Source organism: Aquarana catesbeiana, linkage group LG04, assembly GCF_042186555.1.
Source record: "Aquarana catesbeiana isolate 2022-GZ linkage group LG04, ASM4218655v1, whole genome shotgun sequence".
Classification (NCBI taxonomy): Eukaryota; Metazoa; Chordata; class Amphibia; order Anura; family Ranidae; genus Aquarana; species Aquarana catesbeiana.
In genome coordinates, this window is record NC_133327.1 from 588,449,151 (window position 1) to 588,460,353 (window position 11,203).

General features: G+C 42.1%; 1 protein-coding gene across 1 annotated transcript; it reads right to left on the reverse strand.

The window, feature by feature from the left end:
* Positions 1–3,310: 3,310 nt before the first annotated feature.
* Positions 3,311–7,385, reverse strand: LOC141140705 (CCR4-NOT transcription complex subunit 4-like). Its single transcript, XM_073628143.1, has 2 exons — positions 5,056–7,385; positions 3,311–4,846 (listed from the first exon to the last, which is right to left on the reverse strand). The coding sequence occupies exons 1-2, from the start codon at positions 7,112–7,114 to the stop codon at positions 4,770–4,772; spliced, it is 2,136 nt and encodes a 711-aa protein (XP_073484244.1). The 5' UTR covers positions 7,115–7,385; the 3' UTR covers positions 3,311–4,769.
* Positions 7,386–11,203: the final 3,818 nt, after the last annotated feature.

An 11,203-nucleotide genomic window follows, 5' to 3' on the forward strand; every position in this document is an offset into this window, starting at 1 on the left:
GTGTCAGAGTCATATGACGTCCAGTTAGGGTAACTTAACCAATTTGCACACGTCATTCTGTTATATGGCAGGCGGGAAGTAAGGTTGACTCTAGAAATGTTATATGTGATTTAAGATAAAGGCAGAGATTTTTCAAACTTGACAGTTGTAGTGGTGGAAAGCGACAATAGAAACAATGAAGCCATAGAATGGTTGTGTAATATAAAGCATTGTTAGAAACATGTAATTCGCATGCTTACATTTAGAGTAAACGGATGTGTGTCCATGTTACTACTCCAAAGCAACTTGTAATTACCCACCTCCCCCACTCCCGCTGCTGCAATTGCCACCAGGGGTGAAGAAAAATATCCAAAAAAAAAAAATAGAAATCTCAGTTCACACTAGCTCCCATCAGGTTCTCAAGTACTAAAGCAAAGTCCAAACATATAGTAAACGGTAGTAAAGAGTCTAGATATCTGTAATTTGCACTTAGGTGGCAAGATACGTGATCATTGGAACCCTAGGGGTTAACGATGCCAATGTAAAGAACAACTCTGCCTACTTTCTGGTCCAGCAGCACAAATATCAAAGACAGGAAAAATCCACCACTCTATAGTACAAAAAAAACAAAAAATATAGGGTGTGCATTTAGTGTATTAAGTGTTATTAGTTAGACAGTCTCCCAAGGTAGAGGACCTGAGTGTAGGAAGCAACAGAATCCTTGCAACGGCAAGACATGTCTTAGTGTGTAGGGTGGTGCCCAAAAGCATTTCATATTGAAGTTTTGTGAGTGCAATTCCTTTGCTTTTAATATTAATAAAACCATGTAATACTCTAGCTGTGCACCTTGCTTTTATGTCCTATACTGTGAATGAAAATATCTGGTACCTAGGGGTACCAGGGAGCATGTATCACTCTCCCCTTCTTTCTACATGACAGATGTGGGGCTAGGGAACTGGCTATTAAGAACCCAACACTATCATATGAATATAGCCTTCAGGCCTAGGGAAGCTTCAACTGTCAGATACAGCAATTGGGAACCAATCACACCAACATTGTTTCCAAAGAAGCAGGTGCTTGCCTACTGAACTGTCATTGTGCCTCTCACAGAGAACGGTACTTTGAATAAAGCAATTTGTTAGCGTATGTACCTACATGTACCTACAGATAAGCTTACAATAAGGCTTACCTGTAGGTACAATGAATATTTCTTAAACAGTGCATGTTTTCAAATGTTCACATTTGCAATAGCTGATAACGTCACCTGCGCATGCGCATTGACTCTATGTATTCAAGGCACATAAAGACTGCTGTGGAATGCAGATTGCTGTGCAACAATTATGATTCCTATGCGCATGCACGGGAGTGAAGTAATCACGGCCCAGCCATTGAAACAGCTGGAGTGTCCAAACCCAGAAGGAAGTCCAGATAAAAGTGGAAGCCCTGCCAATGGTGATAGTGCATCGCGGAGGACTTCATTGGATAAGTAAGTCTAACATAATATGCTAGTATGTGGTGTATACTAGCACATTGTGGCGTTAACCTGTAGGATGCCTTTTTTATAGGAACTTTACTACCACTTTAAATTTGTAATTTTGTAATAAAAAATATTAGCAAGGTATTTATTAAAACAATGTATCAAGAAAAAAAAATGAGATATACAGTGGGGATGGAAAGTATTCAGACCCCCTTAAATTTTTCACTCTTTGTTATATTGCAGCCATTTGCTAAAATCATTTAAGTTCATTTTTTTCCTCATTAATGTACACACAGCACCCCATATTGATAGAAAAACACAGAATTGTTGACATTTTTGCAGATTTATTAAAAAAGAAAAACTGAAATATGACATGGTCCTAAGTATTCAGACCCTTTGCTCAGTATTTAGTAGAAGCACCCTTTTGATCTAATACAGCCATGAGTCTTTTTTGGGAAAGATGCAACACCTGGATTTGGGGATCCTCTGCCAGTCTTCCTTGCAGATCCGCTCCAGTTCTGTCAGGTTGGATGGTAAAGGTTGGTGGACAGCCATTTTTAGGTCTCTCCAGAGATGCTCAATTGGGTTTAAGTCAGGGCTCTGGCTGGGCCAATCAAGAACAGTCACTGAGTTGTTGTGAAGCCACTCCTTCGTTATTTTAGCTGTGTGCTTAGGGTCATTGTCTTGATGGAAGGTACACCTTCGGCCCAGTCTGAGGTCTTGAGCACTCTGGAGAAGGTTTTTGTCCAGGATATCCCTGTACTGCATTCATCTTTCCCTCGATTGCGAACCAGTCGTCCTGTCCCTGCAGCTGAAAAACACCCCCACAGCATGATGCTGCCACCACCATGCTTCACTGTTGGGACTGTATTGGACAATGATGAGTAGTGCCTAGTTTTCTCCACACATATCGCTTAGAATTAAGGCCAAAAAGTTCTATCATGGTCTCATCAGACCAGAGAATCTTATTTCTCACCATCTTGGAGTCCTTCAGGTGTTTTTTAGCAAACTCCATGCCGGCTTTCATGTGTCTTGCACTGAGGAAAGGCTTCCGTCGGGCCACTTTGCCATAAAGCCCCGACTGGTGGAGGGCTGCAGTGATGGTTGACTTTCTACAACTTTCTCTCATCTCATGACTGCATCTCTGGAGCTCAGCCACAGTGATCTTTGGGTTCTTCTTTACCTCTCTCACCAAGGCTCTTCTTCCCCGAGCTCAGTTTGGCTGGACGGCCAGCTCTAGGAAGGGTTCTGGTCATCCCAAATGTCTTCTATTTAAGGATTATGGAGGCCACTATGCTCTTAGGAACCTTAAGTGCAGCAGAATTTTTTTTGTAACCTTGGCCAGATCTGTGCCTTGCCACAATTCTGTCTCTGAGCTCTTCAGGCAGTTCCTTTGACCTCATGATTCTCATTTGCTCTGACATGCACTGTGAGCTGTAAGGTCTTATATAGACAGGTGTGTGGCTTTCCTAATCAAGTCCAATCAGTATAATCAAACACAGCTGGACTCAAATGAAGGTGTAGAACCATCTCAAGGATGATCAGAAGAAATGGACAGCACCTGAGTTAAATATATAAATGTCACAGCAAAGGGTCTGAATACTTAGGACCATGTGATATTTCAGTTTTTCTTTTTTAATAAATCTGCAAAAATGTCAACAATTCTGTTTTTCTGTCAATATGGGGTGCTGTGTGTACATCAATGAGGAAAAAAATGAACTAAAATGATTATATCAAATGGCTGCAATATAACAAGGAGTGAAAAATTTAAGGGGGTCTGAATACTTTCTGTCCCCACTGTATGTCCTTGAAAACAGTATAAACATTTTATTTTTTTATTTATTTATTTATTTTTTTTTTATCATCAAGTTTTCTGTTTTATTTAAGATTTTAGTTTTAATTCTGTAGACAGAAGTACATTTTCTTGGTTTAGTTTTAGCGTCAGGTTATAACCATGTTTTAATTTGTCTTATTTTTCCCCCTCGCTTGTAGGCTTCTCCTCTTCCCAATCTTCAATACTGCTGTAACTTCCAGAAATGCTGAAGAAGTTAAAGTTAGGTCAGGTGGCTGGTCAAACTCCCATACGTGAATTTGAAAATGATATGAAAAAGCTGTTGGGTTTGTCATCAACTGGTCACATTTTGTAAAAGCAAAACAGATTGATCTGCTGCAGAAAGAGCACATTAATAAAATAAAAAACGCAACCGTCTTTTCCCAATACCTAGACACATGTGCCGCTTGAGCAAAGAGCAAAATATCTGTAAGTGCAAAGACTGCCCGATTTTGCAAAGGAAACACAGGTCAGGTAAGGCAGATTATTCATGATGATTAAACGGTTTGGATCTTCGTGGCTGAAGAATGACAGAGTACAGCTCAACAGCAGAAAGCATTTACAAAATACCTTTTGAGGTCTTGAATTACCAAAAAACAAAAATAAAAAAAAACATCTGTACTGGTAGAGAGATTGGTTGACTGTAAGAAACAGTGGATTGTTTATTCAGCTGAAAAAATAAATGGCTTAACTGCATCATATCCACAGTTAAAAAAGCCCACTGTACTGAACATTGAAAGCACCACTAACAAATGGCAAATGAGGAAAAAAAAATAAAAAAATTGTCAATAAGTAAGAGACGATTCTACGTACTTATTGCATCTAAACCCCTTCAATTCCAGTGGGCCTGAAAATCAATGTTGATAAAAACCTGCCCCTTTGGTCCTGAAGAAAATTAATGAAATGGTTTTGTTCGCCAGACCTTAAACTGTTTAAAGGACAAAAAAACTCAACAAAACCTGAATGGCATTTCATTTGAATGGTGCTCTCCATTAACAAAAACACGTAGTTACTTACTGATCATGTTAGAATACTAATTCCCTAAAGATTTTAAGATTATTTTTTTCCTGCTACCTGCACTAGCTAGATCTGAGAGCTGTTAAATCACAATAAATTTATTTCTTTTTAAACAAAAATATATATCATGTAGCAGATCAATGATCTCTTTTGAAGCGATTTAACAAAAACTTTTTGAATTTTCATCTCTCTAAATTTTTTTGGAAACTTGTGGTGCTCTTTGATGTTGGCCTCCTTCAAGAACGAGCTTTAAAAACGATGAAAGACTCTCAAATGGCAACTTTTTTGGGAGAGAGAAGGGGTTGGTGATCCCCTTAAAATGAAGATTCTTGATAATTCTGGAAACTGTTAGGAGGAGAAGAAATTATATGAGAGGGAAACACTGAGGGGTTTATTTTGACTGAAAACTGTGGTTGAGGCAGGGAACGACATCCCAAATTCTAGCAGTTCCATATATTTTTTTTCTCAATGACGGTCCAGGGTGGAGCTCTGTAGTAGATCTGTAGGTGTTTTGGTAGGGGGTCTGAAGGCGGTCTGAAAACCTGGGGGTGGGGAGTGGAAACTGGCAGGGTCTGTGGGGGGAGGGTATGGGCTCCAATTTGCTCTGTGTAGAGGGATCTGTGTGCTGAAGAGGTTGTTATGAGGGTGGTGGGGAGGTATACTGCTACTGGGGCCGTCCAATTCTGTCAGAGCTTGCAGGGATCTAGATCTGTAGGTGTTTTGGTAGGGGGTCTGAAGGCGGTCTGAAAACCTGGGGGTGGGGAGTGGAAACTGGCAGGGTTTGTGGGGGGAGGGTATGGGCTCCAATTTGCTCTGTGTAGAGGGATCTGTGTGCTGAAGAGGTTGTTATGAGGGTGGTGGGGAGGTATACTGCTACTGGGGCCGTCCAATTCTGTCAGAGCTTGCAGGGACTTTAACCAGTGTGGTGGATTGTCATCTTGCAAAGGTTCTAAACCGTTTCCTGTTGATGACGGGATGCCTGTAATGATAGCGGGATCCATCCAGCTGGCCGGGCAGTCCCAGTTCAGGCTGTTTGTTGTGGCAGTGTTGGACGTTGGTGCACTGTGGGTAGCGTTGGAAGGGGAAGAAGCATTGGGGAGCCCACCAAAGTTGATGTTTATGTTGGGCAGGAGGGCCCTAAGACCATCCTGCCATTCCTTCATATTTATACTTTCTATTGAATTGCTGTGGTCTGAAATAGGAATCCCTCCCAGACCTGTGTTGTGTTGAGGGTGGCTCAAGTCCATGAAATTACTGTTTGAGGTTGGGTTTGCCGTGTGGTTCAAGTGCATGATGTTATTGCGAGGAAAGGCCATCCACGGATACCGTGTTGCCTGGCCTGGGAAACTGTACGAGTTATAAACTGCTCTGTGTTGAAAGGGTGGGAACCGCTGTGGTAAAACAGGAAAGGTGCTAGAGACAGAGTTGGCATTGGTGACTGTGGTGGGGTGAAGGAAACCAGATCCTGGCCCTTTGGCAGTAGTGTGAGGAGAGGGGTTATGAACAGAGGTGGGGGACAGTGCTGGCTGGTCTTGAACAGACAGTTCCTTCTCTATTAAGTCTGCTAAGGCTTTGCGGGTGATATCAAAGGGATCAAAGCCCAAGTCGTCCTCTTGTTGTTTAGAAGAGCCAAAGCCAAATGCAGCTTGCCAGTCCGTAGATGAGGAGACCGGGATTGTTTCTGATGTGAAGAGGCTTTGTGGCTCTGGAGCTGTGGGCCATTCACTTGATGTCTGTGGGGAACTGGGGAATGGAGGGAGTCCACTGGGGATAGGATTTGGGTGTCGGAAGTTGTCCGAGAACAGAGACTGTGATTCTGCCATGGCATCTTCGAAGGGAGACCGTGCGCTGTGATTTGCTGAACTGGTGGGGATGGCTGTGTTGGGTTTGGATAAGCCTGGCGGAGGTGATGGGGTGTCACTTGTTAATATCTGTTGTAAGTTATCACTGTTTCCTATACTTAATGACTCAGGTGACTTGTCAACAGAAACATCATACCTCTGTAAGGGTGTCACTTTGTTTTTGTTCTTGTCAACTGTACCCGTAGTCAACTGTAAGAAGTTAGGATTAAGTTTGTAGAGTTCCTGAAGCAACTTCTGTTCATATTCCTGATGTTTGCCCGCCTGCATTTCTTCTTTTGTGAAACTAGCCGCCTCGTCCCCCAATTCGTGTAGATACATACAGTCTGGTTTTGGACACTGCATATTTTTTAAGAAGTAACTGCAGTATTTTGTTGTACCTAAAGATGCCTTAAGCGTTCTCCCATCTACTACCACATTGTTTACACACTGTATAGCTCGAAGTGCATCTTCTGACCGTATGTACGTTACATATGCGCTAGCGCTTGGACCCTGTGAGCCAGCATAGGATGTGCTGTTGTTGATGACCACTTTGTGTATTTTACCAAATTTTCCAAAATATTCTGGTCGTTTTAAAACCTCTGGGTCTGCGAGGCGTTGTGAAAGGCCCACTACAAAGACTAGATTTTTCTGAACCACGCCCACGCTGGCCAAATGCTTGCGGTTTTCTGATATTTTCTGTTTGCGTTCATTCTGTTTCTGCTTTTTTTCATTCTTTATCCTCTGCAGCTCTTCCTGGGAGAGAGGTTTGTAGACAGCAGGGTCTTCTGGATATGGCTTTCTGCATGCGGGACAGAGCCCGTTCTCGTCTGTGCGTATACGATGCCAACAGAAGCGGCATATTTGATATCCACATGTGCAAGGGAAAAAGTTAATGTCATCTATCTCCAAAGGCTCCATGCAAAGAGGGCACTCCATGGGGTCTTCCTTCACGTCAGGGCTGCGTGACATCTTGACAAAATCCCAGAAATGCAGGAGTAGAAATCAAAACGAAAAAATTGGTATTTTCCAGGCTGAGAATAACTTAGTGAAATTAAAATCTGTTGGATGCAGCGATCCTCGCGCCGCTCTCTCTCCAGTGTTGGGCTGGTAATGGCGCGCGGCAGGGGGCGGACCGGCGGCTCCTCCTCCTCTCTGGCACTGTGTATTGGGGGGCGGATAATACTCCTGTCAGCTCCGGCTGGGGCGCGCTATGACACTTGGAAGTCCAGGGGGGCTCGTCTCCAGTATAAACATTTTAAAGCTGTTACAGTCATATTTAATTATTTAAATTATTTTTAAATTAGTTTTAAGGTTAAAATCTTTTAAAATATTTTTAAAACTTTTTGATAATATATCAGACAATTAAAGTGTTAGAAAAAGACCATTTCAATTTTGCAGTAGCCTATGCCAATTAAAATATTTTGTCCTGAATAAAGCCTTTAGCTTGCATGTGATTACTGTAATAGAGCAGGGCTCTCTGATTCCTTCTGTAATAAACTGTATTGTAACTGTACTGTTGGCCTCATGTTGTAAAGTGCAGCGCAAACTGTTGGCGCTGTATAAATCCCATATAATAATAATAATAATAATAATAGCTGACATAGTGATCCCATGATTGGAAACTACATTGGTTCCCAGTCTTTAGTGGGAACGGAAACTATCAGTGACAGCTGGATTTTGCAAAATAAAATGTTGGCTGATAGCTACTGAACTATTTGGTCTACAAGTATAGGTGGGAAAATACAAATAAAGGTATGTGATATTAAAAAAAAAAAAAAGAAAAAAGGAAATTCATATACTTGAGTAAATACTCTTATTAAGTGTATTATCAGAATATATATTTTTTAAATAATGGTCCTCTGAAAGTCAGTTGCTGAGGTTAAAAGTGTTTTGCTGTTATCCAAAAAATTACATTTGGTAAGTCGGGCACCATCTCTACAAGGGGTCCCATAGCTATCAGTACCGTGGACATGCTGTTTAGGTTTTTTTAGTATCCAAACCTTTTGAAGATGAAATGGACAACGCCACAATAGGCATGATGGGCTGCTAAATATATTACTCAGGATACCTAAGCGACCAATGATCCAATGCTTTTGAAGTCATATGGAGTTAATTCCTCAATCAATACATATAATGAAGAATCAAACCCCTCACTGACTGTTCATGGATTTTCACCAGACAGACTGATTGCAGTGGACAGCTGAATGAGCTATGCAATGGATTCACATCCAGCTTCCTCAGCATGACATTAATCTGTACATGACAGCTCACTCCATTCACACTCTTCTCTCCAGTTCTTCTCTGCCTCCAGGGCTTCCACTCAATCCACATATATGCATAGGATGACTGCACAAATATACAGACCCCTTCCTCACTGTACACTCAGCTTGCTTAATAGATCAATTAAGCATTGTTTCCTCAGCCTGTCAAAGATATTTATCTGTGTAGACATTTACTTATGCTTCTCCAAGGTATAGCCCTGCAGCTCCAGTGTAAAGCAATATACTATTAGAATTGAATTAGAAAATTTTCACTTTAAGAATGTTTGTTCAACTTTTTAGTCATTAGTGCGGTCAAATCAACGTTAATATTTAACCGTAGTAATGAGAGAAAAAATGGGACAGGATGGAAAATCTTTCTGGAACAAATTAATTTCTAATAGTAAGTAAGGATTTCACCCAAGAAAGTCCTTTCATGCCAAAACTGAATGTTAAACACAAACTTTTTTTAAGCTCTTTTGAACGACAATTACCACGCCATTGAATGTACTGTGAACTTTTTTATACAAATGTTCATATAAATATCCGTATTTACAATCATTAGAAAATCTGCTTGTGTATGGCCAGCTTAAGTCTTAAAAAAAGCAAAGGTACCTTGAGAGGTTTTCCTGTGGTAAAGTAATATGTGTTTCACACTCTTATGCCCCGTACACACGGTCGGACTTTGTTCGGACATTCCAACAACAAAATCCTAGGATTTTTTGCGACGGATGTTGGCTCAAACTTGTTTTGCGTACACATGGTCGCACAAAGTTGTCGGAATTTCCAATCGCCAAGAACGCGGTGACGTCAAGCACGTACGACGAGACTAGAAAAGGCCGGTTCAGAACCAAGCGCGGCACCCTTTGGGCTCCTTTTGCTAATCTCGTGTTAGTAAAAGTTTGGTGAGAGACGATTCGCGCTTTTTCAGACTCGTGGCTTTCAGATCGTTTTCTGCCGTTCAGTTTGTGCTTGTGGGTTTGTATCTGCTCTTCAGTGCGTGCAGCAAGTTCCGCGTGACTTTAATTAGTCATTGTATTCTTGTTCGTTCGTTACTGTTTTTCAGGTCGCTCTTCACAGGCCTTGCTGTTCTTCAGTGCGTTCTGTTACTTCGTTCTGAGCAGCCGACCGTTTTCTAGCCATGTTGCGTATGCGTACTCCTCGTAGAGTTCGTGCTGTGCGGGGGCTTGGTGTTGGGGTCCTGACCTTGACACAAGTCCAGTCCATGAACAGGGTGGGGAGGAGTTCATGGACCAAGAATTGGTTGCTTCAGCGTGACCAGTTCTCTCATATGCCTTTGCTCTGTGAGATCCGTGAGAATAATCCTGATGATTTCAGGAACTTTCTCAGGATGACGGACCCCGTGTTTCACCGTCTGTTGGCTTCGCTGACCCCTTATATTAGCAGGTAGGATACCTGCATGAGGCAAGCCATCACTGCGGAGCAGAGGTTGGTCGCTACCCTGCGGTATTTGGCGACAGGGAGAAGTCTGCGGGACTTGAAGTTCTCGACAGGCATCTCCCCCCAGGCTCTGGGGATCATTATCCCAGAGACCGGTTCTGCCATCATCCAGGTCCTGCAGAAGGAGTATATGAAGGTAAGATTTATCCTTTAATATCACATTTTATTGTATTGAATGTTTGCTAATATATTGTATTTCTTTCCTCATTCCCTAATTACCATGATTGGAATATGCTGTGAATGTCCCCTTTCTCCTCATGCATGCTGGATTTTTATGTAATTATTATTTTAGGTCCTTCATACATATTTGTCCTTCAATAACCTCTCCAGCATGGTGTCTCCTGGCCCTATATTCAAACACCCCCTAAAATGTTTTGAAATTTTATTTTTTCTTTAAATTTAGGCAGAGTGCCAGAGGCTTTTTTTTTTGTGGTGTCCCCAAATAATTTTTAGTAACCCTCCCTCCCCCAACTGCTAACTCAGCTGATCCCAATTCTCTATCTATCCTCAATCATCTATCTGCTGACTTTGCCAAACCCATACACACTATACTCATCTCTTTTGTGCTCAGATGTATGGATGAATTACCCAAAGCATGTAGTGCAAGGGCCTGCCTGTATACTTTCCAATGGTACTGTTTAAAGTTTTTGTATTCTATTATTATCTTGATAGGTAATAGCAGAATGTCCAAATGTCCTCAAATGTGTACAATGTGTATTTATATCTTGGTATTATGACACTTCTTACCTGTCCAGTGGGCTGCCAATAGTGTAACTAAGGAGGGGCTGTTCCAAGTAATACCCATTATTTAGGCATTCATCTCTCAATGAAGTGAAGAGGGTTACCTGTCCAAGATTTCCACACACCCCATAATGTTAGAAATGGCCCATGAGAGGGGGGGGAGTGGGAATATGATAGGTGTACCTTATACTTTGGCGTTGTTAAATTCCCCTTACTAAATGCTGTCTGGAGGTTGACCCATATTGTTAGGTACCTGGTAGTAGAGCCTGACTTGTAGGAGAAGACCTCTCATACAACGTTGGTTCAGGAGCCACTGGAGTGGGGACAGTGGTCTCCTGAGCACAGTGGGGTAGGAGTGCCTGTTGAGCTGAGTCTCTGATGCTGAAGTGATGAGAGATCCCACAGGGATGGCTGGACTGCAGATCAGGTGAGACTGGAGGCAGCAAACTGGAACACTTGGAGATGCAGAGGTCTCTGGAGCTGAAGCTGAAGGTGCAACAGCAAGGACTAAACAGGAACAAGCAGGGTCAGACGGTCCGGGTCAGCAAGGATATGCGACAGGCAAAAACAGCAGGCAGAGGCAGAGTCGGTAGGCAGG